At 40.3% G+C, this 21,774-nt stretch overlaps 1 protein-coding gene across 1 annotated transcript in view; it reads right to left on the reverse strand.

Annotated features, from left to right (window-relative positions):
* grin3ba (glutamate receptor, ionotropic, N-methyl-D-aspartate 3Ba) overlaps positions 1-21,774 on the reverse strand; it is a 90,187-nt gene that overhangs the window by 20,325 nt on the left and 48,088 nt on the right. The window contains exons 2-8 of the mRNA XM_082515465.1: positions 18,871-19,571; positions 12,406-12,902; positions 11,058-11,329; positions 10,200-10,436; positions 5,478-5,624; positions 4,059-4,204; positions 1,240-1,355 (exon numbers count right to left, since the gene is read on the reverse strand). Coding sequence (XP_082371591.1) covers positions 1,240-1,355; positions 4,059-4,204; positions 5,478-5,624; positions 10,200-10,436; positions 11,058-11,329; positions 12,406-12,902; positions 18,871-19,571 — 2,116 coding nt within the window. The remainder of the gene's footprint in view (positions 1-1,239; positions 1,356-4,058; positions 4,205-5,477; positions 5,625-10,199; positions 10,437-11,057; positions 11,330-12,405; positions 12,903-18,870; positions 19,572-21,774) is intronic.

Consider the following 21,774-nt stretch of genomic DNA (forward strand, 5'->3'; position numbering starts at 1 on the left):
GTAAAGTAATCAGTTACTTGGCCAAAAAACATGAGTTATTGTTGATATAAATGATCAATGGCTACAGCACACAGTGTAATTTGTCTTGTATTAAAGCCTCCAGAAAAGAGTGATATAAGCCCTTTAGACTTTTTTGCAAATAGGGGCAATGCTGTTTACCTTGTAAACAGATATATTATATATTTCTTTGCATACATAAATCTTATTTACAATATTTAAAAGCTTCTATTATTGTTATATTTCTTCTTTTCCAACAGTACCTCAGTGACACGTGCAGAAGGAAAATGCCGGAAAGAAGGAAAAAAATTCAAATTTAGCTGCACATGTTTTCCGTGCACGTCTCTGAAAATATTATGGTTTTTGGGGCAGAAAAATAAAGTGTACCAAGAAAAGAATCACGCACACACATCAATGCCAGACTCTCAGATATAAGCATGCGTAAGCCCACATATTCATGGAGCAGTGTGCAAGAACTTGAATCTGATATCCCCCTGTGGGGGTCATTAGCTATTTTCTGATTGGCAGTGGATTTTTTTTACATGTTTTTTAAATGTTCTTGGAATGTCTGAGCATCAAAGTCCAAAGTGTTCTGACTGGGCAGTCTTGTTAATAATAGATGGTTGAATACTTTTACCCTGGAGCGTTATAAGTTCACACAGTGAATCACCGTGTTATTCTGTCAGTCATGTTGTTTCCTTAGCTACTACATGACTGACTACAGCATTTGAAATGAATCTGTATATATCTATATCTATATGGGTCTCCCATTGCCTTAAATTCACTTTGACCTGCCTTGAACAGTCAACTTGACCAGTGATAGCATAGCAAGGAGGAATGAGCCTTTAAAAATGCATGCATTAGCTAGGACTCTATCCTCACAGCACTGACTCTGGAGAGCAGGATCATGTGGCCCACACCTCATGTGTGGCCTTCCACACATATCCTGTGGATATATACTATAAGCAGTCAAAGAGCTAGACTAGCAAAGGTCAGTAGAAATTTTTAATATATCCCCCAACCCTGAGTTAAAGTCCTGACCTGAATTATTGTTTCAGTGGACCTCTAAGTGTGTGACTACATGAATAAATGTTACTGTTTTATAGAGTTTTGGGGTGTGCATGTGTATGCATGAGTGCTTTTCAACGCCTTTCAAGTTGTTTTTTAAAAAACTGGCTTCAAACAACAACCACGGGCCCTCACAAGTGATAAAAACAAGTGTGTGTGTGCTAGTGTCTGTACCTTCAATAGCAAATGGCTTTCCCACAGTAAGCAGTTTGCAGTCTGCATCGATAGAGACCTCATAGTCCAACAGGGCTTTATCCATGATGAATGCATCCAGGGCAGGAGGATCTGTCCTTCACCACCAACAACACACACACGCACACACACACATCACAAGAAGTGAGAGAGTAACATTAATTGAAGACGATTAATCTTCGGTTTTACAAATCAGATTCTGTTTCCACACAATTCTTAAATCTCCAGACCTGCTCAGGAACCTTGGATTTAGGGCTGTTATGCCACTGTGTCATTTATACAGGGGATAAGATTAACTGCATTCTAATACACTATGTAAACACATACATCATTACCTAAACCAACATCCTCTGTCGCGGACTGATAAGGCATTATACACACTGCTGAAGACTTTCCTACTCTGGCAATATCGATCCAATTGACCCTGATTGACCCTTAATTATAGACTGTTCCTCTGTGTGCAGCCTGTGCTGCTGACCATGGTTGGCAGAGGATTAGTTCCAGGAAATAAGGCTCAACAGACAGGGTCTGAATGATAGACCTACACACAGATATGTATATACGTTCGATGCAGAGACTTTCAAAGTGATAATAATGAACAAATAAACTCAGATTTGAAAGGCATAAAGAAGACGTGTACAAATATAGTCAGTCCAATGGAAAAATAGACAAGACTGATCAAATTACCTGAAACTTGTTGTTATTCAGGACATTTACCACTAAACACAGGCTGACTTTACAAAGTCTTTGCAGTGCTGGGAAGAAGGAAAGTCTGTTTTTCTCTGTCTAGACCTGTCAAATACTATGCACAGGGAGAAAAGTGAGGATAGAGAGTTCTTTTGGGACTAAAGAGAGTTGGAAGCTACCCGATGCACGGCCTTGGAATAAGAGTTGTGTGTGTGTGTGTATTTGAGCATGCCTATAAATATATAGGCATGAGAGTGAGCAGGTACAACTGTAAGCTCTAAGCTTGTGTATGTGCACACGTGTGCACAATTTCCTCTGAGCTTATATGTTTGTGTGCACCTGCATGTGTATCGTGCCTCTCCAGGAGAAGGCTTGGGATTTTTCTTCTTTAAGATTTGACTGCAGTATTGGGGTCAGTAGTTCTGCCAACACAGTATTTTACAGCCTTACTCCAGTTCTCTGCACTGCTGTGACTTCGACTTCTGCTTTGCCTCACACGCAAACAAATGCCGCCTTCATCTTTTCTGTTCTCATCCTCTTTCTCTGAACAAGCGCTTTCTATCTTCCCACTTGAATCACAAAGTCAGCACATGCACCATCTCAGTAGCTCTGCTGGTGCTCTCTGGAGTAGGCATTGTGTCTGAGAAGTGTGTGCGTCGTTGTGGTTGTGCTTGGTACAGTACATGGGCAGGATAAAATTATTATTATTTTTTTACTATTTTTGTACCCTGTGAATCCAGTCTAGTGTTTTTGATGTGAAGTTTAAGGGGTCTAACGTGGTAAAACGATCTGATTTTACATAAAATAAAATGATAAAGTAAAATGTAAAAACCTGCCTCAAAACAGAATCTTGTGCCCAAACATATAATCTTTCTGTCATAAGCCCTTTTCTTTATTCAACAGCAAAACTATGAGCGATGAGATGCCACAAAAACTAAATGCGAATACTAAAAGTATTGTCACTCTCATCCTCGATTGCTGGTAATCTGATGGAGAAGCTAAATCCAGAAGACCGCTGAAGGCAAAACAGTTTAGGCTGCCAGAAACCAAAGTGGGTTCATCCTCAACTGCTTAAGGAAAGCCAGCTGGTACGGAAATAACAGATTTGCTAGATGTGGAGGAGTGAAGGACATGTAAAATAAATAAAAAAGTAAATATACAAAAGCAACATAATTTGTGAATAACTAATATAATGAATGACGAGTGTGAACATAGTCTAATTAACTGGTTATTCAGAATGATTATTTCTTGGATTCCTCTGTATGACCTTTTTTCAGCCTTCAGATCATCTTTATAACTTCTGTAATGAGGTTCATTTATTTCATCCACATCCTTTGCATGAACCTTATGAACAGAACTACTTTCTGTCACACTGACTTTTTTTTTACGGTTTTCCATTCATTTTTATTTTCCCCATCACTTAAATTTGTTTTTTAAGTGCAATTTGTTGTAGCTCTTTCTTTTCATTTTCAATGATTTATGTAAAGCATTTTCAATTTCCTTTGTAAATTAAATGCGATACAAAAATAAACTTGTCTTCTGTGCTTGCTTTCATCTGCTTTCTGTCCCCATTCGACATCAGAGTGAATAATTTTTTCTCAGCACTCCCTACATCAGCCTGCCCCTGACCCTTATTCATCCCTCATTAAAAAAATTATTTCTTTCTTTATAAACTACAAGGACTAATGAAATATAATTTATGTGTTTTTACCTCGGTTACACCTTATGCTGAATTGTGTCTAGATAAGGAAAAGCTCATGATTATGCATGGTTTAAATACATGCGGCTAGAGCACTGAGCACTTCTTCATATTTCTGTCGCATGCACTTGCAAAACAGTGTGTTCTCTTAATAAGAAAACGCTGATAAATGGGTTGCACACAACAGCACTGCAGGTGTAAAGAAAGCAGAAATCATCCCCAAAGCAAAACTTACATTAAGCTTGTAGCTTGTTCTTCATAATAATTCAAAATAAATATTTAAGAGAGAGAACGAGTAACATGCAAATTGTTGGTGCAATTAGTAGAACTGTTTTAGGTTAGCAGGAAAGGAAAAGGGTAAAAATGGTTATTTTCAATATTTCAGACAGTGTCCATGGATTTGATTGTTTCTTACTTTAACATGTGTACACCTTCTGGAGTGGTGGGTTGGTTGAAGCGTCTCATGTAGTCGTGCATCTCCGGGAAACTTTTCTTCATGTAATCCTCAGCACTGCTCTCCCTCACTGTACCAAAACGGAAGCCCAGGGACGGATGGTGCAGCTGTGGAGATGGAATAGGAAGGCATGAGTATAAGAGAGGGTGGATATGTAATTTAAGTGATGAATTCAGGTGATATCATCCTATTTAGGAGTTTAGATAAGGTGCTCCCTTATTCCTAAGGCGTTGCTACAGGAGATGGATCTCCGCATTTGATTTGATATCAATTTTTATACCGGATGTCCGTGCTGATGCAACTCTGCAACCCTCACATTTATCCAGGCTTGAGACCAGAAATAGCGTTGGACATCCTGAGCCTGGGTTTTTGTCTCCTTTAGGTCTTGAACCCAGGATCTTTCAGATGCTAAAATAAGTAAAAAATGTACTTGAGCTGATTTTCTTGACTACAGTTTTGATTTAAGTATTTATTTACTTTGATTCCTCTCTTGAATAAGCCCCTTGCTCCACCAGGCGCCACATTTTGCTCTGATTTCAGGGCTGAACAACAAGTTTCCTTGAAGGATGGGAAACAGTGTATATACCAGGCTTTAAGGTATGTTTTCTCATATTGGTGAGTATGTGAGAAGTGCTACCCAGTCAGCAGTGACATCTATATTAAAGCCCAGCAATTTTAAAGGAGGCAGTGCACACAATGGATCAACTGCCATGGGTGTGTTTCTTGCACAAAACACAACAAACAACACACCACTGCATCCATTTAAATAATGGGTTTACTGCATTTTGCTGGGGCGGAACACAGCCCTATTGTCGGCAGTGGGTCTCCAGTGGGAGTGGAAGAAAGTATTTTTCCCTTATTAAAATTAAGTCTTGGTTAGATAGTTTGTTATATAGATATTGTGCATATTCAAGGCCTGAATACAATAAATTCTGCATAACTTTAATTGTCTGTTTTAATTTACCCTTGCCATTAGCGGTATAGTTTGGGCGGGAAGCTTTTAAAGTTATTGTTTGATTTATGTACCGTTTTAACTGTGGGCTGGGAACCTGCCTCAGTGAATTTCCTTTGATAGGCTTTCTTCGATGCATATTGATGTTTGGAAACAACAACAATTTTGGTTCTCCAAAACTCCCAGCTCCCATTTTGATCATCTTTAGCCCAAGAGAGGGCAGCTATCACGATGGGGCACATATTAAATTCACAGTACTCCTGAACTCCCTACAGAGTTTAGGGAAATGGAAAGCAATAAGCCTTCACAAATATTTCACTGTCTTCTCATTAGTTCATCCTTGTGTAAGATTATTATGCGTGTGAATATATGTGTAGCACGCTAACATTTCTGGAGTGGCATGTTTGTGACCTCGAAAGTGGTCTAACCTTGTCATCGTGAATTCCGGAAACCTGCTCGAACGTCTTCTCCCCCACCATTACTGCAGCAAGGTTGGCCGTATAGCTGGACAGCACCAGTAAACAGAAGATAGCCCAAAGGTTCATCAAGAAGCGTCCTGTCCAGCATTTAGGGGTCTGTAGAGTGGAGACGTATGACAGGTGAAACTTGAGTTTGGCTTACCTTTGACAGAAACTAGGTTTGAAAACATATATGTGAGAAAGGACAAAAGCAAAAAAAAAGAAAAAGTGTTTAAAAAGGTCCTTTCAAATGTGTCCCAGCTTCAGATATGTACCCTCTTCATCCAGTTCTGCTCCCCAAGGAAAGGCAATCCCATTTATTAAAACAGAGCAAAAGAACATCTAATGCAAAACACAAAATCTAACAAAATGTGACTGTTAGTGTGACACGTCAAAAATATCTCTCCGTGAAATTGGCTGCTTCGGGGAATGAATCCACCTGAACACTGTGATCATTTATTTATTCCACCAATTAAAATCCACTTAAAAGAAGAAAAGAGATGAATTTCCAGTGTTGTAAGGGCTCGGGATTAATTAGATATGTAATTATACAAACAAGGTTGTAACCCATTATAAAGGTTTTTGAAGTGTTTCAGAACTCTTTGCACAATTAATTGGGGAATTCAAAAGGGAGAAACAGAGAATGGCGTGCACAATACAAGCATAAATTGTTGTCGTTCTATTTGTTGTGAGCTTTTTGTTCTATAAGCCTGTCGCACTAATAATAACGGCAGAGTTACAAGTGGAAATTTTGACTGAGGAGCATCTTAAATAATTTTTTTTAACATTATCATTACCCTTATGCCCTCGAATTGCAGTGTAGCAGTGACAATCTTAAAACATGGATTCAGAGAGTCACAGTTTCATGTTTAACAAACCTAAGGAACCACTGCCATTAACCTGCAGTGTGGAGCCAACGGTCAGGACAAAGTTTTATCAGTCCTTAGCCACACGTAATTAGCTGCTTAATAACTTGGTCAAAACTCATGTTGTCTAGATACTCTCAATTCACTTCACAGCTCAGGATGAAAGTCTTAACAGCATGGTGGTACGCTCCTTTCTTTCTTCTTGTTGTTTCCACTGCTGCACATGTGCATGGAGCAGCACAGAATAAATGCATTGCTCAGTAAATTATGGTACTCAAACTAACACTACTAGTAGCTACTGTTAGTGCAGTAAGGGGTTCACAACTAGTTTTAACTCATCTACTGTATATGCTTCTTTTGTGTTCTTTGCTAAGTTTAGCTCCGACTGAGCTAAAGTAAACAGAGCTGTCACAAGAGCTTCAGGGATTATATTTTTTTTAAGTTCTGTTATTCTTTTCTTCCCCTGACACAACAGAGCTGGATTTTCATTCTTTGCACTTTTCATGGTAGTCAAACAACATGACACCAGAGAGATACTGCACATGTACAGGTGCAAATTGATTGTCATAGTCCACAAATGTGCGTGACTGGTCTCTTTGATAAAGAGTGACTGTTGTGATCGAGACAATTACAAAGTACCATCCTGAAATAAATCTCATTTGTCAAGCATATGATGGAGCGAGACATTTGAAACGCCAGTATGCATTGTTTATTCACTGTCATGTGCACAAGTTTAACGTAGCCCTGCCTCAGGGAACAAACAGTTTTAAGAAATTAAAATCTCTTTTTGCCTGTCGTTACAGCTTTCACAACTTTTTCAGCTATTCAGATAAAAAGACAGTGCTATTCACTGAGGCGGACAATAATACCCGAGAAGATGGTGGAACATAAGAAACCTGGCTGTGCAAGCCGTACATGAGGTTTGAGATAATAAAGAATATTGCTTTTAACACCATGTGTTATCATTAGGCCTGGATGGGATCTTGCCCTGAAATAAAAGTGGAATGACTTTGATTTCATTTTCATGCCTGAGGTTTTTTAAACCAGGTCATTCGTGTGTATGCCCACTTTTACAAGCTGCCGGATGAGCTGCTGGAGACGTTCATAAGAAATGAACTGACCGCTGCTTTAACTGAAGTGTGCAAGCTGCTGAGGCTGATGCTCACCATTCCTATTACAAGCACATCTGCAGAGAGGTCTTCTCCCTGCCTGAAAAGGATTAAAGTCTACCTAGAAACACCTGTGGACAGGAGAGACTTGGCAACTTGGCAACAAGTTCAATGAAACCTTTTGATTTCATTGACAGAGTTGCTGAGAAAAGTGAAAGATAGGAGAATGCCCTTCATCAAAAAGTAGAGGTGAGGAACTACACATACTTACATGGCCTGTCAGATCTGTGTTCCAATATTGTGAGTTTGCTTGCTAGCAATCCACTTTGGTTGTGAATGGTGAGCTTTTTAAAATGCAACTGCATTTGTAAACTGAACACCTTTTAAGATTTTCTGTTGCCCCCATGAGGCTAAGCTAGCAGCCTTTTGCAGCCATTGCTGACAGATTGGGAATGTAACACAGGGTGTAAAAAAATAACTAAGAAATAACATATATTGTGTGAACTTGGACAAAAGCATTCTTCTAACTGCTAAAAATGCAGCTTTCACTGACATTTTAGCAGTACTGGCTAGAAAGCTAATTACGCTAACATTGGCCCCGTGGGATGGCTGACTTCTGTGATGTTTCAAGCTGACTGGTTTTAAAACATGAATCATTTAAAGGAGCTGTAACTGAAAGTGAACTTGATGGATACAAAAATGATACTATGGACAACTTGTGATTTTATTATTAGCCTAAATAATAAGGCTAAAGCTGTATTTCCTTGGCAAAACTTTACAATCCTGCAAGTTAATAATGCACAGATAAAATAAACCCCTGTTCAATTTAAAGGTCTAGTATCACTTAAAAGCGACTGCTAATTCATTCTAAAAGCAACAGTTCATCATCTAACACACTTGTTTCCAATCTCAAATGGCTTTTAAGGTTAGATATGTTGACAAGAACATTGCTATCTTGGTTATTTTTACCTGGGGTTGCCTGAGTGTAAATTCAAAGGAAATGAAGAGCAAAACAGAGCATCTAATGTTACTCTAAACCCTGATAACAATGGCAGCTTCATATAGTACAATACAGTGATATCCTTGTTGTGAAACACAACCACACAGATTAATGGTTCTTGTGCTTGGCCTGCGGAAGTGATGCTCAGTTATTGCTATCTGTAGTAGTCAGGTATGTTGAGGATAACAGCTTATGTTAGAAGAGGAAAACCTAAATATATTCCTTAAGCATTTGTATTGCAGAAAGACAAAAAATCAGAAAAATTTTTTCAGTTGGTTTCCTTGTCTTGACATTCGCCTGATCATTAAAGTCAAGTTGTAAAACTCAACCCAGCAGTAAAGGTTTAGCAATCAATTTATTTCCCCCTTTCTGTCCCATAGCCTGAGTAAACCTGACGACTTGGCTGTGACCCAGCACACAGAGGTTCAGAGAGTTGCTCAAGGACATTTTAACAGGTCACAGGGCTGCTAATGAACACAACCTGTTAACTGACACATCGCCAATGCGATGATCAAACCTGTGACCTTTCAATAATGGGAAGGTCTTACTAATCACTCGACCGTTCTTCCACTTAAGTTGTTTTCTCAGTTTGCTTTAAGGGTAAAATGTGGTTTTGTATTTATTTAAATATTATGAGCGGCAATCTCACTATAAGGACAGGAATAATTTAAGGAAAAGATGTTACTGCACGGAAACTTGAAAAGCAAGCAAGTTATCTTAATGATTGATTCTGGAACAATGTGAGGCTATATAAAACAAAGACTGCAGAAGACAGAGTCGTTATTCACTGGCAAATACATTGAGATTGTGTTTGTGCACCAGTGTGACTGTGGGTGTCACACGATCTGTTAAATCTGACAAGGTTTTGAAAAATGCTGTTACTCCAAAGGTACATTTAATATTTGTAATTTACATTTTCATACCAAACAAATGTCATGAAAATAAGTTGTCTTTTTTTTTAAATCTCTGAAGTAACAGACATTGTTTTTCAAGTTGCTTTCAAGTTATTAAATAAATTTGCCTCAGTCTGAGGATTTGACTTCCATTTATCTTTCGCAATTCTGTTTCTCCCTGATATTAACCTATGTCGCCATGTTTCAACTTTGCCTGCTCGCATGCCCCCCCTCCTTTACATCATCCCCTTTCTGCCCACCTCCACGTCACTGTCAATCTGTTGCTTTTCTCATCCCTGCTTACCCACTTACCCTTTCAACCCCATCTCACCATCCCTCTGTCAGCCTTCCTAATACCGTCTTTTTGAAACCTATTTCCTGATTCGCCTTCTCACCTTCCTATCCCCCTCACTGGCCCTCTTCTCCGTGCCTTCTTGTTTTTAACTTTGGGTCTGACTGCGTTGGGGAGCTAACCTCAACTTGCTCCCATTTTCACCACCTTCATCGAACCCCATCATCCTCACCATAACTCCTTCACTCTCTGTCACTCACTTACCCTTTCACCTTTCTGTCCCTGTATGCGCATTATCCTCCCTGTACCTTTCTACTTCATCACTGCCTACCTTCTTAACCTATCCACTATCAATCTTTTCTTCTCCCTAGCCATCTCCATCATTTTTCTCTCTAGCACCCTCTTTCAACTTTCCTTTGCCATTGACAATAAGCATCCCATAAAGCATCCCCTCCCCCTCTTCTTTGCAATGACTTTTCCTCGCCCTGCCCCACATGATGCCAATTAATCACAGAGAGAAGAGCTTTGTTACCTTGGTGGCGACAGTGCGTCCAAACAGTATGGCGTAGCAGAGATTAAGAGCAGAGGAGTAGGAGAATACACGTAGTCTGTTCCGGCCATGGGGTGTCATGCCAAAGGGGCTGTTCCACTCATACAAGGTGAGGAAGAGCGCTGTGAGATGCAGCGTGACAAAAATACCCACCCACATGGACCAGTGGAGGGGCCACATGAAGGCTCCAATGGGAGCTGCAGTGTCCCGGCTACGGACCTGTTGGATCAAATGCAAACACAAGAAGCTGACTTGAGACCGTTGATTGCCATGCATTGTTTGTATAAACTTCTGTTAATGACTCCTCGGCAAATTAGTTTAAAAAGAAATGCACACATTGTTTTTATTCCGTGCTATTTATTATTCAGCCAGGAGAAGAAATCACTTTTTAAAATGATGAATATCTCATTTTCAAATGGAGCCGTATTGTCAGATCATATCATGCGTTGCAGATTGTCAGCTATAGAGGGAAATGCTAACCAATCAAAGAATAGCTACAGCATGTTTGAGGACTCTGTCTCTCAAATGCCTCTTAGACTCATTACACACTCTTAAACTGCATCCAATTTTGAAGTTCAGTAATTAACATACATGCTCAACTAATGATCTCCCGCTCCTTACTGCAATACCAAGGTGAGGGGGCTTAGGGTGAACAATAAGTAGCTGCAGGCCAAATGATTAAATCATACCGGCAGAGGCATAAAAAGTCAAAGTAACACTGAGGACTGCAGTGCTTTAACTTAAAACAGAGCACATTTTTAGGACATGCCATGAATTCTACAGTCGTAAAAAATCAAGTTTAAACCTCCAACAATTAATGATGACTTCAAGCAGTTGTACCAGAATGCCCAGGCTGGTGGAGTAGAAGGGTGAGGTGAAATCTATAACTCTGCTCCTGGCAGAGTTAATAGAGAAAGAGGTGACGGCCATATCGGCGGTTCCGCTCAGCAGATCTCCTACCAGTCCCGTCCAGCGTCCTGTCCCACTGAGTGCCCCATACTTTCCATCTCCCACAATATATAAGTCGAATGTGAAGCCCATATCTTCTGCCAGCTTTTCCAACAAGTCAATGCAGTACCCATAGCAGCACTTTCTCAGGTCCTCTGGTAGTTCTGAGAGGAAAGAAATGATGATGGTGTGATATCCATCCGGACATTCATATGCATGATTTGGATGTGGTTGCACATATGGGAATTGCCTACAAACAACCATAGCTGAAGGAAAATGTTGATAGATTCTTACATTACACTTCAGCTTTGGCATTTTTTATGACCTGGCATGGACTACATTTATTCACATTAAGTACTTGGATAAAAAAAAAATTAACAACCCTCAAACTCATTAAAGAAAAGTAGAGCTGGCAAGATGTAATGGAGCTGCTCAATATGAATTTTTAAGTTCTTGCCATGTTTGCCATTTTAACTGCTCTGGCAAACATTTTCCTTGCAATATCGCTTAATCAACATCAGCAGCGTCCCCGTTGCTCTTGCTTGGCTTCTGGACCTCTTTTACAAATGAACCATCATGAATTTTATTTTCAATATTTTGTAAGTTATGTTATGTAAAGGTGTAAATACCCCTCTGCATTGAAACGATTAATCCTATCAATGGCAACCGAATAAATTCACAGTACACGTCAACATTTAGTACCTGCATCATCGTGAAAAAAATTTACATTTTCCTATAGCTTCCATATGCAATCGGCTGATTAAAGTTAAAGAAAGTCAGGTTGACTGTTATTACTATGCTGTGGACTGGATGTATAGCTGCAGATAATCTCATGTGTGAAAGAAAGATCGTAGTAGTACATCTTTGACAAGATACTCTTGATCTCTTATTGATTCAATTCCTATATGCTCTTCATTCATGAAAGATGTAGCTGGTGAGTGTAGCCCTTGACCCTGACCCTGTTATATTTTCAACTAAACTGACCTGGTGCAATCCCTTATTGATTCTACCTCAAATTTCCATATGTGCTCTAGAGACATGGCCAGCCAAATACAGCAACACTGAAACTGAAAGGAAAAGATCTGAGGGTTTATGTAAGCAAAGCTTGGAGAGGCCATAAATTAGAAGTCATAGATGCTCACAGTACAAGTTAAAATGTTTCTGACAAGTATTACACTTCTACAGTATAATGGTTCTATAATGACAGTATTCTATGGACAAATGGCAAAATAACACTCACCTGTGCCATCCCAGTCTACTGTTGTAGTATTTGAATTGTGAAGCTGGTTAAAAAGGCCATGTATTATACTAGACTGGTTAGTTTTGGGGTCCAGACAAAGCTGTCCAGCTGGACACAATCCATCCTCGTCCACCTCCCGTGTGAAGACAAATGGGTGTTCCACCAGGGTCACAACCCTGAGGCGGTGCCCTTCAACCGAAAGTCCCGGCCTCCAGCGACCTCCAAAGTTGCCGTCACCCTGGCCATCCCCTCCCCTCACCCCGGCTCCAAGACCTTGTCCCTGGCTGGTCATGAACCCTCCCACCAGTCCCAGAATGCCACCCTCCAACTCCAGTCGACCTCGGGTCCACTGGCCTACAGTAACCCAAGCAGGCTGCCCCAGAGCACCTCTCTTCAGACTCCATACATGAAACAGTTGGGAGGACAGAATCCGAGAAACACCAGCATCGACCTGGATCAGGCCTGTGGCCCCGGTGAAGGAAGTGTTGGAGAGAAACCTCGAGGGACAGAGGACAAAGAACAAATAATAAGTGGAAGCCAACAAAATATAGAAAATAAACTTGACATCCACCTTAAAAAAGTACAGCCTGCAATATTATACAGATGACACTAAACATAGTCTATGAAAAAAGGCTTATGAAAAAAGGAAAATGGGGCTAATGCAAGAAAAAAGTTACAGTGTGGTTGCAGAGCTTAAGCAAGTCTGGTCTCTAATGGGTAATTGCATCTTCCAGAGAGTCATAATTAAAAGTTAATGCAGTGCAGTGAGGGTCTTCTCCTCCTATCTGCCAGTCCATACAGACAGTCATTGCTATTCGGCTCACTCGTCTCCACACATTAGGAGGAGCAATCCCCATTCGCACATAAATTCTCTCCTGGCCTCTTGAACCACGCAGGGATTTTTTTGCACATGTCTTAGCAGTCGATCACGTGGACATCATCAAGCCATACGAGCTCTGTTTGATCATAAGGGATTGTCATGAGGTCATTGTAAATCATAGGGGTGGTTGTTTAAATGTTAAAGTATGCAGGGACCACTTCAGTATGGGTGTTGAACCGTGCCGGGACTGTTGATGATGTCTGGGTCAAGGCTAGAAATGGCAAGTTTTCCTTCCATATAATAGAAACGGGTGGTTGAGCCGGAGTCCTTTCTTAGAACAGAAAACAGGTTTATCCTCTTGCGCTTAGTTCCCTCCCCCATCTTTTCTTCTTTTCTCACTCTCATCACTAGGTTATATGCATGCATTAGCTTAGATTGTGGCAGCTGAGAATATTCTTCATTAAATATGGAATATCCAAAGGATAATGAAAAGGCTAAATTTATCTTGTGGGTCATTAACCTGTCCTCCAAGTTTAGCCTTTACTAAAGCCTGTCTGCCCCACACAGCGACTGATATAAAAATGTGAATATATGTAAGGTTTTATGTATTCTGCTTTAGTTCCTTGCCCTATATCCTTTCATTGTGATTTACTATAACATCAACATAATTGTAAAGAACTTGATTAAAAATGCTTCTGATTGGAAGCCATCCCCGTTCCCTTTCACATTAACTTATGTTTCCTCATCGGCAGCTCCCTTCTGTCTCTGTGGCCATAAAGCGAAAGTGCTAGCCTTGCCTTGAGCTGAAATCACTCATGGTAATAGCACGGCTGAATCATCATATCCAATAGACAGCAGATTCATCAAGCCAACCAACTCCAGACTCTTAGTCTAAGCTGGCCAAAGAAAGAAAAAAAAAATAGCCACACTGTAAGCTTTACATCTTTTATCCAAGGAGAAAAGTGCAAGGTCTCAAAGGGTCCTCTCCCACTGTTTGTGACACGTTTGGATTCATGCCCAGAGATAAGAGGTGAGATAGGAGTGTGACATAATATAGGGATAAGAGCAGTGGTGTAAAAAAATGTACTGCACACTTTAAAGCTGCACCACCTTTTAGTTATGGGTCCTGCAGATTGTTTTTGTAGCATCAGGCCAGAGGCTGTATTTAAAGGATGACTCTGGATTTCACAGCAGGTTGATAAGTCACCCAGCTATGTCAGAGAGGGATGGCTTCCTTCCCTAACACCTGGCCCAGGTTTACGCACTCAGAGTAAATGTCAGTGGTGTGGTCGGTAAATGATGACTCTATAAGACTGTCCCAAGCATGCGTCTCAATCTCTTGTCAGTCCACCTCCTTCAGTTTGGAGGAAAGTTTACTCCCTTCGTCTTTTTCTGCCTGTCTGTCGGGAATGATACAAGGCCTGCTTGTTTCATTGGTTTTAATCTCTTCGGGGGAGATGGAATCAGCGTGGCAGCTTGTGTCGAGTGAGATGGCACTGACTGGCAGATTTCACTCTGATAACAACAACCCGCTATCTTTTTTCCTCCTTTTTCTCCTCCCTCACATCCTATTCCACACAAGTGTGTCCTTCTTTTCCTTTGTTTTTACTTCTATTTTTCTTTAGCTGTATCCTACTTCCTCTCTTTTATCTATCTGTTTGTCTTTGACCACATTCTCCCTTCTCTCTAATGTACTTTTGGGAATAAGCACCTAGGGATTCTGTGATTCTGGACATTCTGAAGAGCAACATCAAAAGTGGCTAGTTTCTCATATTTTTATCTTCATTGCTTTGAAAGAGTAATTTTGTAACTTTTATTTTTGTAACCTCTCATCCTCTCATACCTTCTTTACTTGCTAATATCTCAAGACATCCTCCCTCCCTCCCTGCTTTCCTCACTCTGTCCCCAGGGCATTGAGCTGTTAATTGCCTTTTCCATGTGGAAGTCTCTCACTTCCTCCAGCTTTGTTAAGGCTCTCCGGAGAACTGCCGTGTCTGGCTGTTGGAGGCGAGGGATAAGAATCAGGGAGTACACTGGAGAACAAGTGCATGAGTTTGAATAGTGCAATAGAACAACCCCTTTTATCAGTCTTTCACTGGCCATGAACAAAGGTCACTGAGACTATTTTGTGGAGAACTCTATTGTAAATAGTTTAATCTGATAGGCTAGACCACGTGCCAATTGGTTGCCCACGAAAAGATTGCATTTTTCCCTAGAGTCCTGATGAAGTTTGAGTCATTTAAAAATGTCTTATTTTCTTTTCTTCTTTAAATAAAAAAACAAAGCAAAACTTATATCTTCATAGAAATAGGCTTAAGTTGAACTGATAAAATATATACCTTGGATGCAGTCTTAGTTTAGCATGCACAATACTTCATTAATTGTCTCTAAAATATAGTGTAATAAAGAGTTGCTTGAAATGACATTCATTTGGCAAATGGGGAAAAACTAAAGTGTTACGCAAAGTAAAATTTTGACTTGATACAAATTTAAGATTAACAACCATGGTGTTAAAATTCATACAGTCGTAAAAGAGGAGAAAAACAATACAACATAATTCAGCCAATAAACCAATAACATATAAAACACAACTTATAGAAAATCAAAGATTTACTAAATAGCCGTTACTAGTCATGATGTGATTGTTTGGTGTGATATTAAGATGAAAATAATGTTGTAGTCCCCTGGGAGGCCTGTCTGTCCCTTACAGCATTCTGCTGTGTGTTTTTATATGCTGGTATCCTTTTACTACATTGGCAGTGTGTTTGGGATTATAGCCATCCCGAAAGATGAAGCGGTTACCAATCAGATTCTTTCCAGATGGTATTACATAGATGACTGCACTTTTTTGCATTCATCAATTTCATTTCATCAACGCCACCCACCCAAAAAAAACCTGTACCACTGGCTAAAACACTGGCCCAAATCATGACAGAGTGTTATACAGATGGCCGTAGACACTCTTCTTGCGTATATGTTGATGATTATTTGAACCAAAGTTTCACATTTATATTCATCACTCCTTAAAGAACTGTTTCAGTCCAGTTCTTGTATAATTTGTCATACCTCAGCCTTTTTTCTTCCCGTTTTCATTCCTTACAAATTGCTGCTTGAAAGCCAGTCAGACAATTTCTAATGAGGTTTCTGATAAACAGTAGATGGATCATGTGAAGGACTAGATGCATCTCTCTGGTCCCGTGCCAGGTCTTTGCTGTATGTCTTCCTATTTTAAGGATATTTTTAGTCCTGCCACTTCTTCTTTTATCCTCCATTTGTCCATTTTATTCTAATTTTTTTAAGGGCCCACTATGCAGGGATATGCCAAGTTTCCAGCTAATAGCTCTTTGGAAATCACCTTGATGGTGAAAATGTAATTTTACACCTGTCAATCCGTACTATTTTTGCCAGTTTTTTGTAACTTCAACTGAATGAATAATTGATAGGCCAGCGATAAGTGATTCAAGAGTGAAAATGAGTGAAAAACCTTGAAGACATTCAGCAGCCATTCAGAACTTTTGCACTTAACAAAAACTGATGAGTTAAAGTCTGGCTCCTTGGAAACAAAATATCAAGAAATGAGAGGCGGCTAAGGAATTTTGCACAATACTTTACAACATATTAAAAGTATAGATATGATAATATCATAAACGGTCCATCAAAAGCCGGTTAGGGTTATAAACTCTCTTTCCAGTTTACCTCTTCAGTCTCTTCTATTTCAGTAACAGCCTTGCACTAAGTAGGACTACACTACAGCCTCAGCTTATCAGCGCATTTCATGCCTGACTAAAGTAAAGTGACTACCACTGTTGCATGTTTTCTGTCTCTGCAGCTTCTCTGTCACACATCGCCTGAGTCATTTAAAGCTAGTCTGTTAAACTGCACTAACATCTGCATGGTTGCTGGCTTGATCGAGTCGCTACAGTTTGGTGCTCTTAAATTCAAACTTTGTATACATACTGGCCCCTGCTTTCATCAGCGGCATTTGTTTGTAGTGATTTAGGCAAGTAATTTATCAAAATGTTTGCCCTATTATCATTATTGTGAGTTGTTTTGGCCACAATAACCATGAAGTGAAAAATCTATCGTGGCGGCGCTACTCTGAACCTAATTAACTTGTTTCAAACTCTAATAATGGATGTTCAATAACACAACTTCCACAAAAGCCTGTGGCCCTCCATGCCCCATGGTTCTGAGATCCCAGTGCTCAACTAAACTGCTTTGCGGACAGAGTGCTGTGAGAATCCAGCTTGTGATTATGTGGCTGTTGTCTGTGATCACTCTCAGCTGGCAGGCACCACGTGGGCTCAATATTTGCTGTGGACCCAGCTCCTACCACAAATCCTTCCCTCACCAGTATCACATGACTTGGATGCATGCTGTTTTATCCATTGTACCCTTTGAAGTATATCCATGTCAACTGTTAGAGAAAAATATTTAACTTTGCAGTGAGTTTATTGCAGCAGGCTTCAGTGCATCATGCACTATCAGCCACATATTGCTCAAGAGGATTTCTAGAGTATGCGAGTGTGATAGGTTTTTGCACTCCATGTCCAAATGCGAGGATTTACGTTTTTCTGCTTCAAATGAAAATGTTTAAGGTTTAATGTGTATTTCAATCAGTTTTTTTCCCCCATGTGTCAGTGGTTATCATCGTAGACCACACCTTGTCAGACCCGTGAAAGCTGTCAGAAGCCTTTTTTTGAAAGCTGCAGGAGTTGGAGCAACAGCAAACAGAAACACACAAAACCCCTCTGGTGTCAGTCTGCCAATCTGTATGCCATAAAGACCTCCTCCCCACCTCCAGTATGACAGTGCTATTCAGAAATTACCACCCCCATGGTGCAAAGGACAGACAAGGGCAGCAACCAGAGCATACAGTACCACAAGTGGAGCCAGTAACTCCTCACAAAAATGTCAAAATGTCACTCAGAAAGCTAACGGCCTAGCATGTATTTAGTGATGTGACCAGCGAATTTTAAATGCAGTTTTTCACTGTCTTCTATGAATCATTCGGTTATTTAAATAGTAAAACTATGTGCAAAAATTCAGAAACCCAGGAGTCATTTAAGATGAACCTGTAGCTGCAGGGAAGTATAGAGTGTAGACTGTAGAGAGTATAAAGCTAGTCTTATGCCATTTGAAACAATACATTTTATTTTTAGAGGAGGTATTACTATCATCTCTAAACTAAACCATAAAACTCTGGAGTTGATCTCAGTGCATCAACATTGACAGAGAGTGGGGTTTAATGATGATCAAGTAACACTAGGCACTAATTCTAGACTTTGCTAAACAACCAAATTGAGATTAAAGTAAAAGTGAAAGCTTATAGCCAGCATCAGCATCATCAAATCAACCCATACCCCCGACTGTTATCTGTAAGGGTGCCTATAGCAACAAACTACACTGCATAGGACTAATAAGAATTACCAGTTCCTGCACTGTCAGTCTGTATACCAAAAAAATATATACTTGCTGTCTCTGTCGTGTGTACTCACTAGTCAGATCAAAGCTGCCAAATAGAGTAATTTGTTACAAAAAACCCTATATAGCTAAATATTATTAGAGGTGAACAAAGACATTATTTTAGCCATTTTTATGTGAAGTAACCCTTTAATTAGTTGGTGTATCCTGTACATTCTTACCTGGCTAGATATTGTCCAGAAGAGGGCTGTTCATGTCGGTTTGGTTTGTCATAGCAATTTACCATGTTCTGAGTGAGTGCCAAATCTGGCCTCACCATGGTTGCTGCAGTGACCGCCCGGCCAATCAGCTGCAAAGCATCCCGTATATAGAAGCTTATTGGCTTGCGGCCGACCTCCCCATAGGCTAACAGTCCAAGAGGACCTCCTAAAGTGTGCAGCGAATCTGGAGACAAGGGATATCCCATGATCCACTGCAGTGCTGGTAGTGATGGTGCGAGACGCTGAGCAGCCCGAAGGACGGAGGATAGACACTCGGGGTCGGATCCCAGGAGGAGAACAGACGAAACAGGTGAGGGGGAGCGCAGGAAACGGGTGGAGATGATCTTCAAAGCCTCTTCTTCCATCTGCTCCTCCCTTCTCTCCTCACTGCTCCCCCCTCTTCTATCTCTGCTCCCTGTGATGCGAGTCAGGTTGATTATGTCCCACAAATGCCAGGTTGAACCACTGTACTTCTGAAGGTGGGTCAGTAAGCCATCACCGCCTTCGTCCCAGCCTGGGCAGATTACAGCTGCTCCTCCCCAGCTGTCCCCCCGACTTCCTCTATCCCTATTCCCACCATCTCCCCCCTGCAAAACTGCAAGGAGCAAACTTCCCAGGGTTGATGGAGGCACACGGGCTGACATCTGCAGGTGAAATCGGTTCTGTGACAGAGGATAGGAGTAAATAAGAAGAGTTGAAAGAACCAAAAGAAAAAAGTAGATCAGTGAAAGAGTTAGGAGAAAAAATACAAAAATATAAAAACAGAACAAATAACAAAAAGAGAAAGAAGATAAGAGAGGAAATAAAAAGCAAGATCAGACCAGAGATTAATAGATATCACCAAAACTAAACACCTCTGGGCTGAATAACATAAAATCACATTAAACGTAGCTTTTGTATGCACCAGAGCTCTGCAAAACAATTCCTGATGCGGCAGTAATTTACAGCAACACAGATCAGAAACAATCAGTCACATTTGTTCATTATCTCTCACTCTGAATGAGAAGAGTCGCACTGATACAAACAAGGAGTCAATGATTCGCATCTAATCTGCAACATCACAGTTGGCTTGGCAAGACAACAGTAGCATCCACAGTTCATCCAGAAGCCCACATTTCCAAACCCCACTGAAAACACTAGCTTGTTTCATACTGTTCCAAAATGGATAACACTGTTGTCCTTGAATGCAGCTCACAGATGGACCTTCCCCTTCCTTCCTTTGGGGTTTCTATCCATTTTTCATCCTATCAGTGCTCCAGGCAAGGTTGAGGGGGGAGACTGCTTTTATATAAAGAGCTCAAAGTTGAGCTTAACATGACCTGAAGTTTGCTTTGAATGGCTCCACCCAAATGAATAGAAGAACATCCTCTGGCACAAATGCATACACATTTTCAGGATCTTTGTAACATATATCCAGAAAGACGTCTGTGCACTATAAAATAAAACACACACAGAAGTTACCTAATTGAATCTGTATACTATTAACCTACGAGCTTATGTCCAGAAACACTTGTGGAAAGCACACACATGCCTGTATATCTGAAGATAAGCTATCTGAACACAGATGTAACCCACACTGAGACACATTTATTCAAGTGGAAATATCCCACCCAGGAGTACAGAGTAAACAGCGCAACCCTCTGCTGAAAGTCCTTGAGTCTCTTAAGAGAGTCAGAGAAAAAATATTTGAAGTCTGGAGAGACATGGATGAATTAATGCCGTATGTTTGTCTTCCCGGAAAGGCCCAGGTGTGTGCAAGGGGACAACTGAAGATAGGTCTTCTCGTTTGAACTCCGCAGGGGAGCTAGAAATGTGGGGGTATCTGGTAAGTGGGGGTTGTTGGCGAGATGGTAATGGATGACAGAGACTAATAGAGATGGGAAGGTAGTGCCTACAAGTTTTATTCAGTGTATTTCTGATAGGAATAAAACTAATATTATGCATATACAGAAAATGTGACGATAGAAGATCAACAGAGCGCCTCAAGGCAGCTGGAGGAATTAGTATGTAAATCTATATCTGCTCTCATCCTAAATTCCTCTGAGTACGATCTATCTAAGCTAGCGCTTAAATATTAATATTCGACTAAATGTATGGTTATGTTATGATTCCTGTCCTGAAAAAATTGTCAGAGGCTACAAAAATCGGAACAGACTGAGTCTGCATAATGGAGAAAAAGCTGTAAATTATGTTCCTTGTCTACATAGCTTGTTAGAAAACGAGAGACGAATTGTTGCTGCATTTATCACTGTCAGATTAATTGTGATAATGTTCATCTGCGGGATATCTCACTGCTGCGTCAGCTGTTTTGTACCAGCATTATTTTTTTTCCTAGCACAATCATAGATAGCTTGTTTGACTTTTAAAGAGATTCTTTTACAATTTCAATTACATTTAAGGCATTTAGCCTGCGCTCACGATCAATTTACAGGGAGCACGACAGCAGAACTACTTCAAGGGTGAGGACGTGAGAATAATAGCAAAAGCTCAGCAAGGCGTTAAAGAAGTTGTGTTTGTAGTTGCTGGTGTTAGAAGAGAAAGCAAATTAGAGAACTCGGAAGAGGCAGACATGGGGGCCGTGATGTGATTCTGGAGAGATAAGGCGATATGAGCCATTTCGAGAGGACGTGAGTTCCAGCCCATAAGATAAGGAAGCACTCTGCTGTTTTGGCTTGAGAGGGAAGACTTCTGAAAATGTTTTGTAGGAAGTCGAATGTGTGATCCACACAAGTGGACCCAGTGAGAAAGTTCTTAAAAAAAAGAAAAGAAAAAGCACATCAGTAAGGCTTATTCTGGTTATTAATATAATCCTTTCTTGTCTGCATTTGAATGTTTCATCACAATTGTGGTATTAGAGTAAAAGAG

The sequence above is a fragment of the Aulonocara stuartgranti genome (genome assembly GCF_965226115.1).
Source record: "Aulonocara stuartgranti genome assembly, chromosome: 19".
Lineage (NCBI taxonomy): Eukaryota > Metazoa > Chordata > Actinopteri > Cichliformes > Cichlidae > Aulonocara > Aulonocara stuartgranti.